Source organism: Gopherus flavomarginatus, chromosome 1 (genome assembly GCF_025201925.1).
Source record: "Gopherus flavomarginatus isolate rGopFla2 chromosome 1, rGopFla2.mat.asm, whole genome shotgun sequence".
Lineage (NCBI taxonomy): Eukaryota > Metazoa > Chordata > Testudines > Testudinidae > Gopherus > Gopherus flavomarginatus.
The window spans coordinates 46,059,705-46,085,650 of NC_066617.1; the positions used below are offsets into that span (position 1 = coordinate 46,059,705).

Consider the following 25,946-nt stretch of genomic DNA (forward strand, 5'->3'; position numbering starts at 1 on the left):
TAGTCTTTAACATGATCATTGCCATTCTTCAGTAAATTCATCTCCAGTGGGATAGGCACATTATTCAGTAGCCCTCTATATGCCCACCATAGGGAATATTCTAATTCAGCTATGTTAAGCTTCATCTCAGCATGAGTTTCTATGTTCAAGATACCCGTAAATGGTCCCAAAACAGCAATAATATTGCAGCTGACACATGAGAAATCTTGTCACTCTCTCAAATCAAATGGTGAATCATACGAGGAAAGTTTTTTGAGAAGAGACTAACTGAAACTTTTAGGCTGATTTATATGAACTGTTTTAATGTTTGTAAGAATTATATTTCTCTAGTAGCATAGATGTTTGATTTAGACATGTTTTTACATGCATATAATACAGGCCTGATTCTGATCTTTCAGTAAATTTTCTCTGATGTAACTCTATTGACTGCAGTGATGATGCTCCTGATTTACACCAGCATGAGAAGAGAGCCAGATCTTTGTGTATCTATCTTTGTTTTAATATGAAAGGAAATAATTTAACTCACTGTTTTCTTTATTAAAGATTATCTTTTTTTAATTAAAACGGTAAGAGAATTTTTGAGTCATCTGCATCAGAAGTGGGATCCTAACATGATAGAGGAGCTGTTATGTTTTAATGCAGAAGATCTAAATATTTCTTTGAGCTTTATATTTTTACTGCTTAAAAATTGTTTACAGATAATGGATTAGGAAGCATATTGTTAAATTTATTATGTTTACCTACTGGTCATTATTTAGCTAAATCAAAGCAGAACCTTGAGATTACTGTCACTGTCATGTTCTGTTGACAAGATGAATATTTTTCTCTACTGCTTCTAGTATTGTGTTCCTACATGCTTCCACCTGATGCTCAGTCTTAATTTTTAAATTAACACATTTAGTGTTTTGCTTTTACACATCAGTTGTCTGGAATTATGACAGACTTTCATGTTGTGAATTCATGTTTAAATAAATAGAACAAGAATTGCATTTGAACTCAAGCTGCAAAAGACAAACAAATCAATGGACTTGCGCATTCCTGCGTCTGTGTGTACGATGTTTAACGTTTTAGTCGATGCCAAAAAGCAAACTGCTAAACTCTGCATTCTGGATGGTGGGCAAGAGGTAGGTGGAATTGTGTATGTTTAGATTAATCAGGGGTGTCTAGCACTGTGGAATGTCTTTACTACATTGGTTAAAGTAGCTTTGGGTTTTTTTTAGTGAATTTTGTCGTCTGAAATGTATCACAAATAGTTTTAATTTTGTTTATGTAAGTATCTGAGTATCACTGAGGGTGCAAACCGCCCCCCATTGTTCCATCCAAATGGACAGAGGAATGCCCATAATTTCTGTGTTCAGGGGGACACCAGGAGGGATTTTGCACTATCCATCCCAGAGCTTCTCCTGAGTTGCATCTGAGAACAACCCTTGCTTATGACAGTGTCTTAATAACACAACTGAGCCAAAGCATTGGTTTTTACAGTAAACTGTTCAACTGATTAGATTTATATTTAATTGGTTCCTTTAATGCGCTGGCTGGCATTTGCACCAACATGTACACTTGAAAAATTTTAGCTAGAGGAGAGAAATCATCGAGTACAATTATTAACCTTTAACTTTTGCTCTTCCAGAACCTGTGTAGAGGCCACTGTTTGGGTGCTGTACAAATGGGGCTGTAGAGAGAGACTTTACAGTGGGGCAATGGCCCGTGCTTTTTGAGTGAATATACATCCATACTTGGCTACTGCCCCATCTTCCATTTGAATACAGAATACTCCCACTCCTGTTAGGAATATTCTGTGCAGTGATGAGAGGGTAATAGTGGTCTCTAGGTAATCCAGAATACTGATGCACAATTGATATTGCTTTTGCAATGTTGATGTACGTGTGTGGTGGTGGTGGTGGTGATGTAGTTGTATTTGTTTGGATTTTGGTGGGGGAAGGAAACCAATTGTCAGAATTTGACACCAAAAATTATTCCTGCCTTGTGCAAAAATATATTTATCACACCATTGATACAGGCAGTTTTATTTTTATTTTATTCAGCCATATCATTTCTGTTGATTGCCCTTTTGTGTTGTCTTGGTGGATGTGCTCCTCATTGCCTTAGCTCATCTATTTAAGTTAGCATTTTAGCCATAATTAATTTTCCATTTTCCTATTCTTCCCCGTCATCTGCTTTTTCTACTTTGATTTTCCATGATTTGATCCAGTTTGCTGGTCAGTGGGTAAGTGCCTTTCATTTTAGAAACTACTTGTTCTTTGTGAATTGTCTATGTTCATTGCTTGTTATAAACTACCTATTGCTGCTCCTGCTCATTCAACAACATGGACCAGAGGGATTTCCTCTGCTGTTTGAACTTGCTAGGCAGTGATCAGTCACCAGATGCCAAATTTCTTCTCACCCCATCCAGCTGAAATCGCTCTTCAGGCTGGTTCCAGAAATTTCTTCTGTTTGTCTTCTGCCCCGCTCCAGGCACATGCCTTCAGAGCCTCCTGGAGCTGAACACACAAGAATGTGCAGGAAGTACTCTGAGCATGGCTGTGCAGTGATACTATGACTTGTTCTTGGTGCCGCAGTTGTGATGTCTCTCTCGCGCCCTTTCAAGACTGACTGAGTTGGACAGCTTAGGAATCTCCTTCGCCTCGATGCAGAGGAGCATGTCAACACAAGACCAATAGTATCAGAGCCAACCCAAGAGACTTCAGCCCCTCTTCACCTCATCCCATAGTAGTGAGTCCACCTCTACCCCTACTTGTCGTTCAGACAATGTCCTGAGAATAGGCCTTCCACCTTCTTCTCAGGGAAGGCAGCACTTTCGTGAAGGCCTTTCACACAGAAGATAAATAGCCCCACTCTCTCTACTCATTCCATTCCACTTCCCTTCTCATGCACTGCCAGCCAGATACCCTGACAGCCATCAGAGCTCCAGTCCTTGCGAAGGGGCTCTTCAGAAATCTTCCTGTGCTGCTGCCATGTGGCACTGCAGTCTCCAGAGCTCCAGCCTGCCTTCATCATCCTCTCTCAGCAGCAGCGTAGGGAACTGTCTCAGGTTCTTACTCTGAAAGCATGAGACTTCCTTGAAGAAAAGATACAAAATGGCTCTTCAAGTTTTCAGCATGACCCAGAATACCTCGTGCTTCTTTGGCTTCCTTTCTTTGAATTCAGGATGTATGCAAGAGCCTGGTATCTCAATGCATCTGCATGGAAAGTTAAAAATTAATCTTAATCTTGCCACCAAGAAAAACAAAAAAGTTCCTAAATTTTGCCACAAGTTCAAGGCATCATCACATATCATGGATGCTTTCTTAATAAGGGCTTTTTAATATCCATTAATCTAATTTCTCCCTTTCCCAAAGGGTCCTTTGAAATATAGGATAGTATGTGTCCTCCTTAATACTCATATCCCCATTCTAGTGTCTAAGGTCTTGGTATTGTCCTCCTCAACCTTCAAATGACCCTTTACCTTGTTCTGTGTTTTCTTACTTCTTTCTAAGGCAAGGTCTTTCATCACAGTCTGGAAAAGCATTTTTGTAAGGCCACTCTCAAGGTAATCAGAGAGGAGGTGGAGGAATTAAATTCGTCCCTTACCAACCTTTTTGTTACGGTACTGTCTCACCTGAAACCAAAATTTGACCATGTAGTTCCTCTGTCTGGAGTGTAAATTAGATTCTGATTCTCTCTTTTTCTCCCTTTCAAACATGTGACCACAGTTCTTTTAGATTTCCTCTCATTCTGATTACATCAGTCAGACAAGTTGGAGACATCACGGCCCTTTCCTATATCAGATTTGTCATAAAAATGAAGCTGGCCTCAGAATCTTCTCAAGAAGTCTCCAGTTCAGGAAATTCTCACCATGTAAGTCAAGAAACGCATATCCTGGCTTTTGTCTATTTGCTCAAACCCACAAGGAGAAGTTTGGCATGGTTTGGATGTGGCCTGAACCATTCTGTTCTGGTTAAATAGAGCTCATCCATTCAGACAGTCAGATGCCTTCTTCGTGAGTGGGCAAGTTTCCTAGAAAGGGTTTGTGTGATGTTATACCCAAGTGGTTAAAATCTTGTATATTTTCCACATATCAGTCAACAGTGCAAGTTCCTCCAACAGCACCCCCAGTCCATTCTGCTGTGGATATAGCCATCTCATGGGTTGAAAGGAAAAGAATTAGAACAAGACAGCTGTGTTTCCTAGCAGTTTTTACCACTTTTCTAGGAGCTTCAAACTTGACTTATCAACCTCATCAGATGCCACTTTGGGCTGTTGGATGCTGAATGCTATCACTTCTGTGTCCTTCTGAACTGAGGTCCAATGGGTGCTACTCGTAAGAGTCCGTGTCTTCAGCCTGTCAAATGATGGAGCCTAAAGAGACATTTTTTCGGTAACAAAACACTTAAGAATCTGAGGCCAGATGTGAAAAATCCACACCCCTGAGCGACATAGTTATACCCACCTAACCTCCTGTGTAGACGGCGCTATATCAACAGGAGAACTTCTCCTGCCAATCTGGCTACCACCTCTTGGGGAGGTGGATAAATACGCTGATGGGAGATGCTCTCCCATAAGCATAGTAGTGCCTTCACTAAAGCGCTGCAGCAGCACAGTTGCCTCACTAAAGCACTGTATATGAAGCCAAGCCCTGAAGCTTTTTCAGCTTTTAATAGTTTTTGTTATTGAAGTTAATTGGTTTTAAACCTATTTTAAAACATTGTAACTTACATTCTGTAGGACTTTCAGCGTTACCTAGTAACATTTTTTATTTTGAGAATGATAAACAGCTACAGAAGAATCAAGCTGAAGAAACTGCTGGGACCAAGGTGGCTGGAGGAGAGCTGCAGCTGGACAGGGAGAAACAAACAGACTTGGGTTGGTCACTGTGTAGCTTAGTTCGAACAGCAGAGGAAATGCCATTGTACTAGGTTGTTGAATGCTTCACAGAAAATCAATTTACAGATCGGGAAACTCTCTTAAATATTCCAAAATTATATACTCTCATTATCCTGTCATGCTTGTAAAGGAAAGAAGGCAGACATTATTCTTTAACTATTCCTTAAACTGGGAAAACTGAATAGTGGCATGTATTGAGGCTAATGCTTCTTAATATATTTATTAATGGTGGGCAGCAAGTTGGTGAACTTTGTCAATGACTCCAAAGTAATTTTGATTAATAAATCCAGAAAGGATTCTGATTAACTCCAGAAGGATTAAACCACTTCATGTGGCTTGGCAGTAAAAGACCAGAGGAAATGTAATATAGATACACACTGGCAATAGTAGTTTAAATTCATAAATTGGTGGGATATTGATTTCCAAGACCCTCCAAGGAAAAAGACTTGGGATTCACCAGTGATAACAGTAAAAATATTAGTCCAATGTGCTGCAGCAGTTTAATAAAAAACAAATAGGATACTTAAGTGCACATAAATGGAACAAAAAATAATAAAGATTATAGTATAATATTGAACAAGGTGTGGTTAGGGGTAGCTTCAGAATGTAAACTCATCATCACAGGAATTGGGAAAGAATTCCTCTCTTTACCAAATGCAATAATGCACAAGTGGCCAAGTGCAGTATAAGTATTTTTTAGGACTGTCAATTAATCACAGTTAACTCGTGATTAAAAAAAAATCATGATTTAAAAAATTAATCACGATTAATGCCACTGTTAAACAATAGAATACCAATTGAAATTTATTAAATATTTTGGGATATTTTTCTGCATTTTCAAATATATTTATTTCTATTACAACCCACAATACAAAGTTTACAGTGCTCACTTGATATTATTATTTTTATTACCAATATTTGCACTGTAAAAATGATAAAGAAACAGTATTTTTTCAATTCACGTCATACAAGTACTGTAGTGCAATCTCTTTATCGTGAAAGTGTAACTTACAAATGTAGATTTTTTTTGTTACATAACTGCACTCAAACAAAACAGTATAAAACTTCAGAACCTACAAGTCCACTTAGTCCTATTTCTTGTTCAGCCAATTGCTAAGACAAACAAGTTGGTTTACATTTACAGGAGATCATACTGCCCGCTTCTTATTTACAATATCACCTGAAAGTGAGAACAGGCATCTGCATAGCACTGTTTGTAGCCAGTATTGCAAGGTATTTACGTGCCAGATATGCTAAACATCAGTATGCCACTTCATGCTTTGACCACCATTCCAGAGGCCATACTTCCATGCTGATGATGCTCTTTAAAAAAAAGTGTTAATTAAATTTGTGACTGAACTCCTTGGGGGAGAATTGTATGTCTCCTATTCTGTTTTACCCACATTCTGCCATATATTTCATGTTATAGCAGTCTCGGATGATGACCCGACACATGTTGTTCATTTTAAGTACACTTTCACCGCAGATTTGACATAATGCAAAGAAAGTACCAAGGTGAAATTTCTAAAAATAGCTGCAGCACTCAACCCAAGGTTTAAGAATCTGAAGTGCTATCCAGAATCTGAGGGGGACAAGGTGGGGAACATGCTTTCAGAAGTCTTAAAAGAGGAACACTCCAGTGCAGAAACTACAGAATCTGAACCACCAAAAAAGAAATCAACCTTTTGCTGGTGGCATCCAACTCAGATAATGAAAATGAACATGTGTCGGTCTGCTCTGCTTTGGATCATTATTGAGCAGAACCTGTCATCAGCATCGATGCATGTCTTGTGGAATAGTGATTGAAGCATGAAGGGACATATGAATCTTTAGCGCATCTGGCACCTAAATGTCTTGTAGTGCCAGCTACAACAGTGCCATGTGAATGCCTTTTTTCACTTTCAGGTGACATTGTAAACAAGAAGCAGGCAGCATTATCTCCTGCAAATTATAACCAAACTTGTTTGTCTTAGTGTTTGACTGAACAAGAAGTAGGACTGAGTCAACTTGTAGGCTCTAAAGTTTTACATTGTTTTATTTTTGAATGCAGTTATTTTTGTACGTAATTCTACATTTCTAAGTTCAACAGTCATGATAAAGAGATTACACCACAGTACTTGTATTAGGCGAATTGAAAAATACTGTTTCTTTTGTTTTTTACAGTGCAAATATTTGTAATAAAAATAAATATAAAGTGAGCACTGTACACATTGTATTCTGTCTTGTAATTGAAATCAATATATTTGAAAATGTGGAAAACATCCAAAAATATTTAAATAAATGGTATTCTATTATTGTTTAACAGTGTGATTAATCACACGATTAATTGTGATTACTTTTTTTAATCATGCGATTAATCACAATTAATTTTTTTACATATTTGACAGCCCTAGCATTTTTGTCTTTCTCCAAATGATGAGGTTGTTATCATGCTCAGAATCAAGATACCACACCTGAAGGACAAGTGTTCTGGTCCAGAAAGGGAAATCTTATATGTTCTTAGCTCATGGTAAATTCACCACAGCTGAAAATAGTCTCCCCATTGACACTCTATGGACCTCCTTTTGCTGCAATTGGTCACATATTTTTAGAAGAAAATATCCCAGAGCCATTGGGGAAGGGATGCTACATTTTGCAATGTCTCCTTCGTGGATCTCAGGAGTGATGCTAGGAGATTCTGTTGAGCATGCTCAAATTAGTTCAGTTCTGTAAATCTCTTTGTCTACCCTCCCAGCCCCTAAATGGACAATACGTCAGCCAAGGAAGAATTTTAAAATGACCAAAAGTGTGTTATTTTTCTGACTTTCTATTCCTTCATCCATTCAGAAAGAATCATTTATACTATCCAATGGTCTCACTAGGGAGAGTTTGGAGAGGTGGAGGCCAAATGTTGCCATAAATATCTCTTCCAGATAATTTCCAAAACTGGACTGTTGGGCAAGGATCATGCATGCAGCGTTGCCAACACTCACAGTTTTACTGCAAGTTTATAGTGTTTGATGTTTTTCTTGAAGATCCAGCTTCTGAGTCAAATGATTACATGAGAACCTCAGCTTAAAAGAAAAAAAAGTTTATAGCCCTCATGGTTGCAGAGAAAAACTTGAAAACATTAACCTTAAAAGTTCCAAAACCAGGAAGCAAATAAAATAACCCCAATTCTTTTATTAAAAAATAATCTCTCGTTCTCAGAGGATCTTGTATCAAGATTTTTGAATGCTTGGGGTTGCCTGAGCTCTCTTCTCTCAACTTATTCCTATGAGAGTTACTTTAGCCAACAATAGATTAACTCCCAATTCCTGCAAAATCATAGGTGATCAGGATGGTGGTGGGATAGGAGAATGGAGGGAAATGAAAACATAAGGATTTGGGGCATTAGAAGTGGAGGTCATTTGCATGAACTTTTGGTCAACTCTGCAACTGTCAGCTGTTTCACTAAAGTTGAGGAGATTGTGTAGGAGGAATGGGGTGACATCTGTGATAAATCAATTTTTGGATACTTTTGCTGGAGAGGCAGGATCTATGGTCTGCTGGGATTGCATAACAACAAAAGACACTGACTATTTTAGCTGAATTGGGCCCTTAAAGTGTCAACAAAATTTTATGGTGTTCAAAAAATTAATAATTTCCCCCTTGGATGTAGGGCGAAGGTCAACAACTTGTCTGTACTGCAGCCACAGAAAGCTTCTCTGTGTATTTGCATTAGGTTCATTCACTCTTCAGAGTGAATGAGATGTGCATTGGGATCTGCATGAGGCATATATTCAATTATTAGCATTTTTAAAGGGAGATTTTTTTAAAAATATTGATTCAACATACCATAAAAAGTACTTGGGGCACTGAGAAGTTACATAACATAATCCTATGCTCCTTTAATTTGAATGTGGATACAGTAAGTATTTATTGTTTGGAAAATCATTTCCTGAGCATATTAAGCAGATCCAATTTAATGTTTTGATTTGTATGGAAACTTTCAGACAGAAGAAAAATGGCCTTCAAAAACTTACATCTTAGAAAACTATTCATCTGGCAGCTGCTAAGCTAGGCTAATATTTATGTTGACCTCAGTACTTTTATTCCAAGCATTTTGTTATTAGCTGTTCCAAGTAGCCTTGAATTATCAGGATAGGGTTAGTCTTTACAAGTCACATTTTCTGTGAAGTGGCTATTGAGGACAATCTTTGCTGTCAGATAAATGTTTTTAAAGGAAGAATTACTATTTAAATTGATGTCCCCTCACAGCAGAATAGGAGTCCTAGCTCCTGTTAATTTCAGGATGGAACTCTGTAGTATTATCTAAAGAAAGCATAAAAGTCTTTCAGATTTATTTTAAATAGCACCTACTTAAAAACATCTTTTTTCATGAAAAAGCAGGAAAAAAAACTATGGAGAATGAGGACTGTTTTATTATGCCTTCTGTGGACTATTAATTTGTTACCATCTATTCAGCTTTGTTGATGACATTTTAATTTTGTCCTTGCTTGAGCATAATGTAAGGTTTGTATAAACTGCAGCTCACTAAGCTGACAAAAAGGCCCTTTTAGAATGAACAATTGGGAGCTCATTTTATTTCTAGAGGACATTTAAAATAACTTATGAATGAGAGTTGTCAGACATGAAATGCTGTATTAATTAAATCTTTTTCTAGTCCTTTTGCTTCTCCAGCTATACCAATCCTTTAGAAAAAAAAAATACATGGCCACCTTAATTATAGAGGAGAAGACAAAAAGTATCCTTCACATTCCTTCGCCTGAATAAGAATAAGAACTCAATTCATCTAAATAATAACCCTATTAGCTGCTTAACTCAACAGTATACATGGGAAAATTTTCAACACAGAATGTAAGAAAGTGTTGATTGGGTGGATCGTTTTCAATGTTTTGTTCTTCTGATGTTCAAAATGATAATTTTAAGTGAATCTGATCTGTCAGGGTTAGCAGCTTTGTACAATTTATGACTTATGACAAAAGTGTTGTGTTCATATACACATTAATGCTTTCTTTGTCTTTTAAAACACAGCAACAATACCATTCAAAAATAGATGACTTGATTGAAGAAACTGTTAAAGAAATTATTTCACTTCTTGTTTCAAAGGTAAACATATTTAGATTTCGATTTGTAGTAGAATGGCAAACACATTTTAAATCACAGGCTGTGAGAAATGTCCTTAAACAGAATGCATTTCATTCTATATTTTCTACAATGTGATTGGACAAATATGATTTTTAAATATCGATCACCCAATTTATCATAAATGTTGCAGAATTAAATTGGTAAGACCCTCATCCGTAGAAAGCTATCTGAGTAGTTTGCTAATCGGAGTAGTTTTTCTTTTGTTTATATTGCAGCTCCTTCATGACTAGTGGCAGCCAGTAGCACCAACACCTCTGAGTATATTAACATTGTATCTCTGAATACGTTAACATTGTCTTTATTAATTGTGTCTTTATTTCCTTGTTTCATTTTGCACATAAAGAAAACTTTCTGTCCACTTCTAAATACTATTTAAATCACTTTTCAATTTAGAGATGGGCCATACAAAAAATATGAATAACATTTTTGTTCACTTTTTCTTTATCCTAAATACTTAGAAGATGTTTTTAAGTTCAGTAAGATTAAATAATAATTTTATTATTGTAGCACCACTTAGGATCCTAAAGTGCTTCACAAAATACACAGTAGGAGAGGTGGAAAACCCTCAACCACAGACAGTTCCATGAATAGTAAAGAAAACAGCAAATAGTATTGAGAAAGTATATAGCTTTTAAAATAAATGTTCTCATGTTTTAAATACAACATCCGTGCACTTTAAACAGCTAATGCTTACCAGAGGTGTCAGCTTTTCAAGATTAGGATAAAAGATTTATAAGTATATGGTGCCTTAATTGATTAATGAGGAACCAAGAAAGAATACTATAGAGACCTCTGTTATGACTTTGTCTTCTCTTGCTCACAATTTCCTGAAATTTTTTCCCTTTTAACCAACATCTCTCATACTTGGGCATAAGCCAAAGATGGACTTTTTTTTGGAAATATGAGCAAAATTTGTTCGCTCATGGTTGGATTATGTGAAGGCACAAATATATTTTTTTCCTTTTGTAAAGAGATTTAAATATTTTGGATGCATACATAATTTTAAAATGGCTGAACTTTACAAGTGGAAGTATTGCATGAAGTTAGTCCTCACTGAGGACTCATCTCTCTGGTAAATGTTTGTATGTAAAGAGAGAGAGAGAGAGAGAGAACCCCCATAAAAGTAATTCTTCTTTAAATTAAATTGTATTTAATATTTGAGACTAGGTGGTGGGTATATAGAATGGAATCAGAAGCTGAGATGGCAGTATTTGTTGTGGACATATGGAAGGAGAGTTCTGAGTAACGTAGCCAGTCAAAGCAGAAAAATTTGCAAAATCAGTGTTTATTTTAAAGAAAGTTTATTGAGGCTGCAGGCAGCACAACTGGATTCTGTGAGTTTTATTTCACTGGATTATACTTCCATTCTGAAATGAACTGATGACCAAAAATATGCCAATGAAGTAGTCATTTAAAGCTGATGGGGAATTGAAACCTCTAAAATTGTGTCTACATTAGCCTTTTTTGGGATAACTCCCACTATGCACTGTCATTGGTGTATCTCCACCAGCAGTAGCAATGATGGGCGCACTAGTGTAGACGGGGCACAGGCATATTTACCACTATATCATTGATACCACTGATTGATACCATTGATACATTGGTGGTAATGCAGCGGCAGGTGATTTCCCATAAAAAGTTTAGTGTAGACAAGCTATAAAAGGGTAATGTTGTACCCCAGAGAAGAAAGAAGACTCTCACACAACCTCTCATTAACATTTTTTCTGTAACTTCTTACAAGATATTCAAGGTCACTGCCTCAGGCTTCATCTATAAAGAGAATAAGCTATTTTATAAAAATACATTTATTATTATAGTTAGTAAATGTGACATGAGAAATTCTCAAAATCATGGAAAGAGTATTGGATTTATGCGTAAGAAGAAAATTTGCTTTAGTAAGAAAGTTCGTCCTAAGTTTGAAAGTTAAATATTTAACTACTTTTCATTTTAAAACATTTAATGCACTAGCACAAAATTTATTCCTGGAAACTATGTTTAAAATATTCTAGCATACAAAGTATTTAAAACATTGTGGAATTTAGAGTTGTTCATTCCTTTATTTATACTCATTACAGAAGTTTGAACTAAGAGTTTCTTTCCCACAGATTTTTTCTTTTTGTCTTGACAAATTGCTTGCTATTTTGATGGGGCAGAAATTAACATAGCTGGTTTTCTTTACCAAGCGTTTCTATTTACATTGCACCTTTTGATGCCAAAACAGAAGCATAATTGATAATATTCCCACAGCTATGAAAATAATGTTAGCTTACAGGAAAGTAAGCTGAGAACAGTGACTATTTATTCTCTCTCTAGTTTCTTAACAGTGTTGAAGTGGTTAAAGGGCATGCATGCACACCACTAGACATGTAGATCCCAATTTTTAGCTACTCGTTCACTAAACCTGAATCTATGTACATAAATAGTGTACTTGGGAATGTAATAACCCAACCTGCATGAACAAATATCCATTTTCATGCGCAAATAGGGGTTTTTGCAAGGCAAGTAGGTGACCCTCAAAATGTTGCTTGTGCACTAATGGAGACTCTCTAACACAACAAGATGGTTAATTATTATTTCTTGTCTTCAACATGCAAAAACCTATATAAGTGCTAAATATTACTATCATTATTTCATTTTAGTTTTACAGCTCCAGTTCAGCAAAGCATTTAACAGTTAGGTTGCTGGTGTGTTGAGGTCACTGCTGACCACACTGTCTGTTATTTCTTGGTTTATACTTAGACTGTAAACTTTTTAGGGCAGGAACTGTCTTTTTGTTCTATATTTGTATAGCTCCTTGTCCATGACTAATGCTACTATAATACAACAAATAATAAATAAATACCCAACTTCATGTAAATCATTTGTATGTAAGAATGGATTTAAGCACATACTTAAGTGCTTGCTTAATCAGGGCCTATATAAATTCAGACGTGCAGCATAACCTGTTTGCTAATGTCCTGTGAATGTAACTTTTACATTTTACTTTCTTAGCTTTTTTTTAGCTCGTGGGCTAAACTCATATAGTATAACCTAATGAAGATTGCTACGGTCGAACCTCTGCCAGGTGGCTAAGTTGCAGTCACACAAAGTAGCCACAACTTTAGTATCAAAGCCGGAGCATAAGTATCCAGCCACCTCATCATAAGTGTATATCACAAGCCAGGAAAGGGACATGGCATGGGCAGTTAGGGGATCTACTGATTCATTGGTTTTACAGACTCCCTCCAATTAACTTCCTGGATCCCTGGAAGAAGACAAAGATACTGTCTACCCTTCCAGGCAGCAAGCCCTTGCAGGACAGCAGCTGTAATGCTTACCTACCTTTTGCAGGGGTGACTTTCAGCAGAGGACAAGAAGCGTGCACCAGTTTTGCTGAATATAGCCCCATCATTCCTAACCCTGGTACATATTCCCAGACAAAAATTACTTTCAAATGGATTTAAGGTTGAGAGTACATATTTGCTTTCTTTTAAATTTAACCTTAACTCTTGAGATTTTCTTGGTATATAAAGCAATCTTTTCCAGGGGGGATAATTACAATGTCTCTGTCATTTATTTTACCCCAATTTACTGATATGTACTTTCAATCTTAGCTCCATCTTAACATATTTTTCTGATTATTTGAAGGTATGAAATATGAATCTTAAATCATTGTTTTCAAGAAGACTGAGGCTACAGGTTGTGCACAGTTAAGGCTACCTCCTTTAAAAATAGCCACAGCCTGCTGCTGTTCCCAATTTGAGTGAAAGAGAGATGGGCTCAGGAAAAATAGTCACCTCAAACTCTCAGGAGGCAAAGAACACCACTGTGAGGAGCTGGTGAATCGCCATCCTGCACTTAAGCAGGGAGGAGTTTGGCTGGCTGGCTGAAAGAAGGCAGTGCTTTCTGGCTTAGGAGAGAAGGGGAGATGTAAAGCTGCTGAAAGAGCAATACTCACTAGGAATAAGGGGTTTAAAAAGGTCAGCTAGGCCTGGTCCCTTCCCTCTTCACTCAGAACAGGCTGGGCAGCACTCACCCTCCCTCCCTAATTAGGTCACAAATATGCCAGGTGTTTAGCTATATCAGCTGTGGGCATTATGCTAGCCACCCCACTAAGGAAGGCTGAGAAGGAATTTTTCCCTTACCACCATATTGGCCAGGTGCAGTGGGGGGGGGGGGGGGGGGGGGCGGGAGGTTCACCTTCCTCGCAGCAGGTTCAGGTAGGCTCTGTTAATGCATGGCATGACGGGCGGTAGGCCATATGTCGCAACTCTTTATTTAAGTGTGTAGTGGATGTTCAGTGCAGGTACTCCATAAATTAAGGCACAAAAGAACAAAAAAATGGCTTGGAAAATTAATTAAGGAGAGGTGTTTGGTAATTGAGCAAGCCGGGGCAGTTGGAAACTCCAATGATTGGTATAGCAGGGAGCCAACCCACCCATCATTATAGTCCACCTTAACCCCTCTTATGAGGGGAGTAGTCAGTAAGGCTCCAACAAGGGAATTGCTGGAGGGACCTGGTCCCGGCAAGAAAATTGCTGGAAGGACCTGGATGAAAAGGGCTGGGGGCGGGGAGAGCTGCTGCTGGAGAAAGGCCCCCTGCCTCCCCTCCCCCACCCCCCGGAATTGGCTGGAAGTGGTAATGTCCCAGCAAGGAAATTGCTGGAGGGACGTCAACAAATAGGGGAAGAGCTGTGGAAGCCCCTCGCCCCCAAAATTGACTGGAGTTGGTAAGGTCCCGGCAGGGAGTCTGCTGGAGGGACATAAATTTTGCACCTGCACTGCACATATTTTATCCACAGGTTAGTCCCAGACATCTGTCTAATAATAAAGTTGCAGCCTGATTAAACCCATATCTAATGTCTCCTGTCATTCCTATCTTTAGGAACAATTCTTTTAATATAGCTAATATGCACAAGATTTCAGTTGAGTGTAAACTATGTGAGAAGTTTGAAGTCTATGTTGTTCCATTTTTAAGGTAATATGAGACCAAAAAAAGGTAGCTCAATTTCTTAAAGGTCAGATTTTTATTAATTTTGTCCCTAACCTATTTAATGGGCTTACTTATAAATTCTTTAAAAAAAATTCTATATTGTAAAAGAAAGTGTTGTAATTTTGGGAAGGATATGCTGTATTTTTCATATGTAACAAAGATGTTGAATCCCCTTTTTTAAGCGCAAAACTCATCCTTAATTATGGAACAGCAACTAGCATCTCCATAATGTGGAGATGGGCTGCCTTTCATGATTTTCCAGCAACAGTCATGAATTCCTAATATGTCATCCTGACAGCATAACCTGGCAAATCTTGACCTAAGATTGCCTACTTCAATTGCTGTTGCAGTTAGATATGAAGGGACTTTTTAGATACATTTTACTGCAGCATTGATACTGTTAGAGGATGCGGAAGCCTAGGAAATTGAGGGGAAGCAATCTTCTTTGTGATTGGCTGATCACTGAAAGCCTAACTATCTCTTCCTAGTGGAATACAGAGCTTAGATGCCCAGTGACATCAGCAAATTATATTGCTTGCCCCATTCCAAGGGACAAAGACTGAAGATTCAAAACATAGTTGATATATCATTGTTATTCTTGGTCAGCAAGAACCAACAACTGTCTTTATAACATCCATATTCTTTTATGTTCTGGATCCAAAGATGGTATTAATCAATCACACTATTTTGAGTTATCACCAGTGTATTATATTTTTGACAGGGAAGTAAACGTTGTTGATTAGAATATTTACCTTTTACTAACTGCTTTTATCTGTAACAATTTCCTACAGAAATGAAAAGGGTGCTCATACCTTTTTATTTCAATGAGATTTCACGTAGTAACGATTAAATTGCTAATTTCACAAAGATTTACCATGCTAAAATGTTAGACAAATCACATGAATAATACAGAGCAGTGAAACAAAACAATCTCAGTGTCTCATCCTGATAACCCCAGAAGACCTGAAAATGCAAAGTATTCTCAGAAGTATTTATATAGTCCCTCAGGTCTATGTAGAGAGATCACAGGAAACAGCTAAAGACACAATCACTAGCCTCATATTTAAGCCCTGTATTTAACTGGATTTCTTTGGGATTTCAATGCATTCTTTTAATATACTGGTTTTAATAACATGTTAGTGCTCAAAACATGGGACTGGTGTTTGTTTCTGAGATCAGTCCCTCCAGCAATGGGTCTTTTCAGAATATTATTGACTAACATTTTGCAGAAAGAATCCTTCTGAATAAGATGAGTGGTGTAAGAGTACTGCAGTGTGAAAGCAATGGTTACTCACTGACATGTAATAGGAAGGCAGAGAACTGGCATCCCATGCGAGGCCAGGACCCTGATTATACCCAGAGCAGAGAAAAATACAACTTCCATCCCCTCCAGTAGCCCAATGCATTTGTAATCCAACTACAGCTCTTGGATCCTACAGTGATGCTTAATCATTTATAAATGTGAATGAATAGATTAGGTGATGAGTGTCATTGTGCATTTACTCTTGCTCTTTGAACTGTTGGGAGCAGGTTTTATTGTAAGGTGATGCTCTCAGTTTCTCATAGGGAGAAGGGAAGGTGACACTGTTGTGACACCTTGATACTGCCCATTAACAGCATGCCAGATGGAATTTTGTCCTGTCCTGACACTCATAAAGAGCTACTCCTTGGTTCTGAGAATGAGTATTTAGGCAGCAGACAGTTACTTTTTACAACATTCTTTACATATGTCATGAGGCAATTAACATATGACAGTGAGCATGCAGGTATGCAGTAATTAACCAGTAATGGAGCTACATTGTATGTGTGTTTTTTTTTCTCAGCAATTGTTACATTTTCTTTTTTTCTTGTACGTGATGTCATAAATGACATGATCAACAAAATCTAATACATGAAGGTGGAGCGTTTGTTTAGTTTGGTTTAAGTTATTTTTTTCATAACCTATGTAAACATTATGCCTGAAATTTGCATGCAGGACTCAGTGTTTGGCAAAGGTGGCCTTATGCTATGACTGTGCCATGGCACTCATAGAATCACAGGTGCCAGATCCACCAGGTTTATAGTCTGTTTTCAATTGCAGAGTAGAACAAAGTGATCATAGTACATCCAAGATTCAGGCCTTATATTTTTGGATTCTTAGCTGGTTCTTCAGTAGCAGTTTGGTAACGAACACTGTTCCTAGAGCAGTGCTGACATAATTAGTGGTGCTAATACACAAACCAGTGAAATCAGCTTTGGTTAATTTCATCTGCCTTTTAAACATTAGAAAAATATTGCATGTCAGGACATTTAAACTTAACCGTTGCGCTTGATCCTTAATTTCTACTGCCATGCCATTTTAAAAACAATTTCCAACAGCAGCATGAATGAAGTTCCCATGGCTGCCCATAACTTTCTACTTCCTTTTGTGCCACATTCTGAAATGTGGTCTTAAAAAATAATAAAAATGTTTCTATTTCTGAATAAATGTATAGTGAGTGCGTGCATTTTTTTAAGCACACATTCTGGAGGTAAGGAAGTGGTACAAGACAGACAGCCATTCTTTAGAAGAAGTGGGGTTTTGTTTTTTGTTTGCTTGGTTGGTTGATTTTCTTTTCCCCCCTATTTCTGAGTTGTTTTAAGCAATTGGAAGTAGTGACTTCCATCAGTTTTGTTTGATGAAACTGAGAAACTAAGTACTTCTTGTGAGTTCAGCTCATTGAGAGTTGGAGAAAATGATCAGATTTTCAGTCTACAGAATTCTGTTACAGAGTGCAAACAGGAGAAGGTATTCACTTTCCTATCCTTAATAATAACATGGCACTGTATGTATATAAACATTTATACTGTATCTTTGTGTAGTTTGTTTCAGTGTTAGAAGGTGTGCTGTCTAAACTATCAAGGTATGATGAAGGCACATTCTTCTCGTCAATACTTTCATTCACTGTAAGTATATGAATTATTTAACTAACTATTAATTTTAAAACTACATATAATCCTAATTATTACCACTTATAGTATGTTTCTTATTTTTAAATTTTTTAAAGGTGAAAGCAGCTGCAAAATATGTTGATGTTCCTGTAAGTATGACTTTTAAAAAAATTTCACTTGTTTCTGGTATTAGGCACAATCCACAAATAGATGTAGTTTTTCTTAGTTTACATTTTTCATTGTTGTCATTATGATCTCTCATAGAGGTTCACTACAGCTTTACACAGAGTAGTTAAACAGTCATCACAACCCTTAGAGGGCATCTCATTTCCCTCTCGCAACAGCTAACTCTAAAAGCAAAACTTAGAAAGGTTATTCTCAATGCACTTTTTCAGTTGTGGGAAGACTGAGAATTGTAACCTAGGAACTCGATCATAGGGGACATTTCATCATTTTGAAATGATATATTGTTTGTACGAGTATGATCAGTTACATTTAAACAATTGGATACTATATGTACAAGCATCATCCTCAGGCATCGTTGATTAATTCCTTACTTATAAACAAAAGCCTGATCCTACAGCCTTTATTCAGATGAGTAATCCTTGTTTATGCCTGCAGCTCTATTGGGGCTACGTGCAGCATACATGAATAAGGGTTACATATGTGAGTAAGGGATGTTGGTTAAGCTCTTTTTAATGTAGAAACAAAAGTCAGCTGCTCTATTTATTGTCCATTAAATATATTTTAAATATTTTTTTGAAACAAGCATAAAAGTTATCTGAGAAACATAATAATAAGTGTGATTAGCCTAATATTAATAATACCTCTTTAAAATGATATGTCTTTATTGATGCTTACAAGAAATAAAAAATACAAGTTACAGAAGAACTGCAAATATATCTGAAGTTGCAGGTGGAAATCCTTTAAACAGTTTTATACCCCAAAAATCTAATGCCTACAAGTCCCTTTGTACAATAATTCATAAAATTAAAAAACAAATTCCCCTCCCCCCAAAAAAAACACACAAACCAGAAAGCCTCAATAAAAGGAAAAGCCTTACCACACTTGTGGAACTGTTTTAGGTTACTTCATTACCTGTGTCTTATATTTCTGCCTAACTTGTACATACTGTAACAAATTATGGCATTTCTGTCTCAGTATTATTTCTTGGTGTTTGTTTTGTTTGGCTGATGTTTTCTTTTTCTGAATCTTAGAACTATCCCCTATGTTTTATCGAAAACATGCAACTTGTCTTCCATTCAAAATGATGACCTCAGACCAAATCCAAATTAAACACCATTTATGCTGGCAATATTTCATGCTTGGGGAATGCCTAAATAAAATCTTTGGAAAGGTACTTCAGAAGCTAAACAAATGCCTGTAGAAGATGTCTTTTAAAAAATTAGAAATTCTTAGATTTCTGTTAGATCAAATGAAAAGAGCTCCTATTTATTTAGACTAGATATGGAAAAGAGATTTCAAAAGCTCTCAGCATTGGCCTAACTCTGCTCTCATTGACGTCAATGGTAAAACTCTCATTGACTTCAGTTTGAGTAGAGTGGGGCCAAGACTGAGCACTTTTAAATCCCGCTCTTCATGTTCAGAATGTGATTGGTTAAAAAAGTGGCATGAGGCTTACAAGGCAGCCAGAAATGCTGCTTTAAGGTTAATGTAGTTTCAAATATATAATAAACTGAATTCTATTTGGGGTCCAAATTCTCCCCCCATCCTCCACAATCACAAAGAAACCAAGATACAGCTGAACCAGTGGGTCACAGGGTAGGGCCAGGATTTGCAACCTAAGGTGACTCTATACTGCTAGGTGTGGGGGATGAGCTGAGGGAAGAGCCACAAGTGATTCCATTGGATTCCCCACTCCCTGGGTCAGATTGACCCACTATCATCCTACACGAAGCAGGAGCAGCTCGGACTAGTGCAGCCTCTAGGTGAATCTACATGGCAGAACATAAATCTCTCTGTTATAGTGCTACATCTTTTATAGATGACACAAGAATTACCTCTGATCAAATGTCTTGCAGCGAGGGTGATATGTAAAGCTCAGAATGGCCATTTAGTCTGTGCGAGCACTGTAGCTGAAGGAAAGGGAAATCTTTGAAAAGGGACAAAACGTGTGAAAGGACGATGTTTTAAAGAATACTGGGTAGTTTGCCAGCAGGGAGTTTGTCGCACCAGGAAAGCCAGCGAGGAGTCTTCTGTAATCCCCAGGAGTCTTGAAGGATTAATGAGGGGAAGCATTTATAGAGGGGCCTTCCCCTCATCAATTAATGAGCCTTGGTTCTATACCACCCCTTTCTGGTCCTCACAAGGTGAAAGAGCTGTGTGGCCTGAGCATACAGTGATCTTTCAGTGCTATCCTTGGGGGCTATTGCAGACAACTGTAAATTTGAGCAGCCCCGAGGCTTCTCTAACTTACACCAATGGCCAAATCAGTCTCCAGAAGTGCAGGGACAGGGGGAGCACAAATGCAGCATGAAAACACCTTTGTCACCTTTCACCCTTAGGGCCAGTGCTGATCACAGCAAAGCTAGACCTCTCTGTTGAATGGTTCACCACTTTCAGAAGATGACCAGATGCTGCTTGACAACCTCAAGTACCTGCCTTTCAGGCCTGCAGTTGTGTGACCTCATTTTGGGGAGTCAATGTATCAATCTGTGCTTTCATTTGAAAAAAAAAATCTAGTACGTTAGGTTGCAAGGATTGCTCTGAAAATGTGACTGATCATTAGGGCCCCAAATCAGGAAATCCCTGTTGAGGATAATGCTTAAACATGTGCTTCACTTTGGTCATATACTTAAGCCCAGCTGATGTCATTAGTTCTGTTCTGAATAGGGGCCTAGGGTTGAGTGTCTCAGGACAAGAGTTCAAATGTTGTGAACTATGCACATCCCCCAGAACAATAAACGAGGCTATGCGTCTTCTGCAGCATGAGGCTGGTGGTGACCTGAGGATTCCCCTCCACCTTTATCATTTCATACACATACATTTATATTATCAGTGGTGTTTGGGTTGTTTAGCCCATTTAGTTGACCTTCCTCCCGCCCAAATCCTAAGACTGGCCGTGTATCTAGTGATGCACATGGGAAGTTGCTGGCACCAGTATATCAGGATGGAGGCAGACCTGTTGGCCTGCAGTTAAAGCTATCCAGAACAGCAGAACAGAAAAAGCCAGAGAGAAGCATGAGCGAAGAAACCAGGTCATGGTAAAAACATGTGGCCAGATCGGCCTGACATGCAGATATATCTGCGGATCCATCATTGTTGTATGTTCATACAAGTAGACTCACTGAAACAAACTAACACTCATACGTCAACTACAATGGGATACGCCAAGAAAACAGCACAACACGCCACATGCAGTGATGGGATCACAGCAGATAGAGGTTGGGGGTTCCAAAATTTGTTGAATAGACCTACCTTACATAACAACTCTGGCCTACTAGAGTTGACTGGAACTGGATATGTTTGCGTTATGAATTTAAAGGTACATACTTATATCTACTGTTTAGCATCTTAAATTGGTAGAGAGTATTAACAAAGCTAGTAATAAGGCTCCAGCAATGATAAATCAGTGCAACGTTTTACTTTCCCAGCTTGTGTTCCATTATATAATCAGACACTGAGTTTACTGAACGTTCAGGTTTCCTTTCAACGTACATAATAGAATAACATTCCAGTCAAACTGAACCTTTAGCAATAGGTGCTGTTTTGCAGTCTTTTTCTGCATTGCTTCACATTGTCTTAAGAAATTAGACACGGTGTTCTTCCTTTTGCTTTGGTATTTAAACTAAGTGAAAGTAGTGTATAATCTATTGTGTGGGTAATGAGTTGGCCCCTTTCAGGCATTTACTAAATTTGCAGAGTCGTTAACAGCTGAGTTGCAGTTGTAAAGAAAGAGCTGAGAAATCCAGAGATGCAGTGATAGCCTAGAAGCCTCTCTTCCAGATGTTCCTTTACTTGTTCCTTGTCTTTAGCATTTCTGCTACTACTCACCCTATTTTCTGTGGTCCAGTCTCCAACCTTCAGTTCTTTCCTATGTGACACACTGAGGTCCAAATACTAAACTATATATTTAGTTGCCTTTGAAATTTGTGTAAGCAGCTAATCAAGCACTCTCTGAGGTCAGTATATTATTATGATGCCTATATGCCTTTTGTTTGTTTTATTGTACCCCTTGCATGTGTGGATTATAGCTGCTTTGGGATGCTAAAATATCTGACTCCCTGTTTGTGATATAGTTGTTGGTCTTTGACATTAAGGCAGCATTAAGAATTGTTAGCAAAATAATTCTGCATTCTCTCCTATACATCACTGATGTGCTGACGTCTTAACTTCTAGCTTTGAGTTGTATATCTTCAGCAATCTCCTGATTGCCAATCTGTTCTTCCAGTCATTCAACTTTTCAAGGATAAAATATAACCCAACCAAACCCTTTTCATCCATACTTGCCATGAACCATCTTCTGCTTTTTCCACTCCTGCTTAAATCAACAACTACAAAAATTATTCTCTCCATTTTAGAAAGCCTTTTTTGAAGGAGGGGGGAGGGAGCATCTTGTCACAGGGAATTTGCATTTGGAAGCATTGAACATTTATAATATGTGGCTTTTACAAAGAAACACTTATGGGTGATGGGCATGGCATCAGTGCACTAGCTAAAGCAACAGCAAAAAGATGTGCTGAAAGCCCTGGACTGAGAATAGTAGCAGCACTTATAGCAGTTTATTCTTCTTCAAGTGCTTGCTCATATCGATTCCAATTAGGTGTGTGTGTGCGCGCTGCGTGTACAATCGTCGGAGAATTTTTACCCTAGCAACACCTGGTGTGTCGGCTGTGGAGCCCCCAGGACTGGCGCCTTAATGGTGCTGGATACATACCCCAGCCGACCCAGCGCCTCCTCAGTTCCTTTTACCACCCGTGACGGTCGTTGGAACTGTGGAGCGCAGCATAGCTGTCCTCCACTCTCCCTAGCTTTTGCTTCCTGGTTTTAGATCGTTGTTCTAGTTGTGATAATATATATAGTCACTGTAGTGTAAATAGGGTTATAGTTATAAAGTTAGGCTTGTAGTTAAGTTTAGCAGGTTGGAAGGGATCCTCCCCCTTCCTCCCTGCTGCCGCCTAAGGCTCCGTGTTTTAAGCCATGTTCAACCTGCTCAAAGCCTATGCCAATGGGAGACCCCCATGACTCATGGCTGAAGTGTCTCAGGGAGTCTCACCAGGCCAAGAAGTGTACGATCTATAAGGCGTTCAGACCTTGAGCCAAAAAGGAGCGGGACTTTAGGCTCAAGCAGCTCCTTATGGAGGCGGCCCTGAGCCCGGATCCCCTATCGGCACGCCAAGTTCCAGCACCAAGCGCGTCGGTGCACAGTGCCCTGGCAGTGGCTTCTGGTATGGCACCGCGAGGAGACTCAGATAGAGGCCTGCGACACCAGACCTCTCCAGCACCGCGTCCAGTGCAAATGGCTCAGCGCTGTTCCCTGTCTCCAGGACAGAAGAGACTGTGCAAGCTGGAGGTGACTGTCTTGCAGCAACAGGCGCCGGCACCTCCTTTGCTAACCTCGGAGTCGCATCTGGCCCCGAAGCGACCGAAGGTACAAGCACTGATATCAGCACCGTTGACTCCGGCACCGAGGGAGGAGCCATTGAGTTCGGTGCACACTGGCTCCCTGACCCGGACCGTGGTTGAGCCCCAGCTTCCGTCGAAGCCGAAGACATTTGCGACCGTGAGAGACCTCATTGCCCTCACAGAGCCAGCACCGGCGCAGACTGTGGCACCGCCTCTGACTTCTGTTATACTGTCTAGGGGCAAGCCTACCTTAATACATCTACCATCTCCTAGCATGGAGACGCAGCACCACTCCCGATCCTGGCACCATTCGCAGTCCCAACGCCAGTCGTACTCGCGGCACCGGTCATACTCGCAGCTCCGGTCCACTTCTTGGCACAACTCTGGGCTGCAGTACCATTTGGACTTCCAACGTCGCTCCCAGCACTGATCGCAGCGCCGATTGCCTTCCCAAAATCGATCCCAGCACCACTCCCACAGACGTTCATCATCACAATCCAGGTCTGGATCCCGGTACCAGGTCGGTCATCAACGTCGATCTTGATCCCAGTACCGCTCCCCGATGCCTCGCCACCACATCTCTCCAGCAGCCTGGTACTGGTCCGCACCGCACCCCAGAGAGTTGACACAGACATGCTTCACACCGCCTTGGTCCTTGTGCTCCTCCTCACGGTCATCGCAGTCTGAGGGTACCTCGCACTCGGCCTACCCAGCTTCAGGCCAGAGCAAGGATAATGTGGGTCGATGGCATGATGAAGTTGTCATAGTATAATTCCCAATTCTGAACCTTAGCGTCCAAAATATGGGTACTAGCATGAATTCCCCTAAGCTTAATTACCAGCTTAGATCCTGTAGTGCTACCACCAATCAGGACTTAGAGTAGAGTGCCTAATAAACTCTGGTCTCCCCCAAAACCTTCCCTGGGGACCCCCAAGACCCAAATTCCTTGAGTCTCACAACAAAGGGGAATAAACCATTTCCCTTCCCCCTCCTCCCCTCCAGATGTTCCCTCCCTGGGCTTCTGGAAAGGTATACAGATTCAAGCTCCGTGAATCTAAACAAAGAGATTCCCTCTTCTCCTTTCTTCCTCCCAGATCTTTCCCGCCCTGGGTACACTAGAAGATCACCGTGATTCAAACTTCTTGAATCACAACACAGAGAAATCAGGTGGGTTCCCCCCCTTTTCTCTCCCCCTCCCTTCTTCCCTGTTAAGTACAGACTCAATTCCCTTGAGCCTCAACAAGGGAAAAAAATCAGACAGGTCTTAAAAGCAAAACTTTTAATAAAAGAAAAAAGAATAAAGAAAATCACTGTAAATTCAAGATGGAATATTACAGGGTCTGTCAGCTTATAGAAACTGGAGAAAAAAGCCTCCTCCAACAGAAATACAATTTAAAATACTTTTAGCCAAATACACATTAGACCCCTACCAGCCAGATACACATTTGCAAATAAAGCAAAACAATTAAAAAGATTAAACCGGCTTTCTACCTTTTGTACTTACTAAATTGGAATAGAAGATTAGAGAGCCTGTAGGTACGTGTGGTCACTCTCAGAGCCCAGAGAGAATAAAGCAAAACCCAAAAAACACGAACAAAGGCTTCTCTCCACCGAGATTTGAAATTATCCTGTCTTCTGATTGGTCCCCTGGTCAGGTGGTTGGTTCCCTGTTTGTTAACCCTTTACAGGTAAAAGAGACATTAACCCGTAACTATCTGTTTATGACAGAAGTCCAAGACCTTAACCAAGATCCTGCACAATGGTCCTTGTGGGCATACCAACAAGCCCAAGGGGTTCTGTCAGGGGCCTCCCACTCAACCCATTCAGAGCCCCGGGTACCAGAAGCCACTATAAGTCATCCCCATCTGGGGGGTATGGAACAGGCTGCACCTACCCCAGCACAGGCCCCAGACCCCGGTGTAGCGGATCCTGGGCAACAGGACTCCTCCCTACACGATCCACCACAGGACCCTCTGGACCCTGTGGCATCTTTATCATCTTATCCAGACGAGGCAGTGACGGGGACAACAGCCTCGGGTCCTCCCCCGATAGACCTTCGTGCCCACCAAGACCTTTTACGTAGGGTGTCACATAATGTGGACCTCCAAGTGGAGGAAGTAGTGGAGTTGGAGGACCCAGTGGTAGATATCCTTTCGGCAGAGGCCCTGTCCCAGTTAGCATTGCCCATCATCCACATCATCCAGAGCAACACCAAGACAATATCTCAGACCCCCGCTTCTATCCCACCAACGGCCAGAGGAGTGGAGAGGAAATACTTTGTCCTCTCCAAGGAGTATGAGTACCTTTATACTCACCCTCAGCCGTGTTCATTAGTGGTGTCCTCAGTGAATGCAAGGGAATGGCATGGTCAACAGGCCCCAGCGCCCAAATCAGAAGATGCCAGGTGTCTAGGTCTGTTTGGGTGCAACATTTATTCGGCAGGGGGTCTTCAGCTCAGGGTCGC

General features: G+C 39.6%; 1 protein-coding gene across 14 annotated transcripts in view; it reads left to right on the plus strand.

The window, feature by feature from the left end:
• Nucleotides 1–25,946, plus strand: part of CADPS2 (calcium dependent secretion activator 2) — a 591,588-nt gene that overhangs the window by 517,810 nt on the left and 47,832 nt on the right. For 9 of the 14 annotated variants that reach the window (XM_050936075.1, XM_050936080.1, XM_050936079.1 and 6 more), the window contains 5 exons: nucleotides 977–1,124; nucleotides 2,213–2,227; nucleotides 9,901–9,975; nucleotides 17,828–17,911; nucleotides 18,013–18,045. In XM_050936075.1, the coding sequence (XP_050792032.1) occupies nucleotides 977–1,124; nucleotides 2,213–2,227; nucleotides 9,901–9,975; nucleotides 17,828–17,911; nucleotides 18,013–18,045 (355 nt within the window). The remainder of the gene's footprint in view (nucleotides 1–976; nucleotides 1,125–2,212; nucleotides 2,228–9,900; nucleotides 9,976–17,827; nucleotides 17,912–18,012; nucleotides 18,046–25,946) is intronic. The other 5 variants (XM_050936076.1, XM_050936081.1, XM_050936084.1 and 2 more) reach the window with 1 other exon arrangement.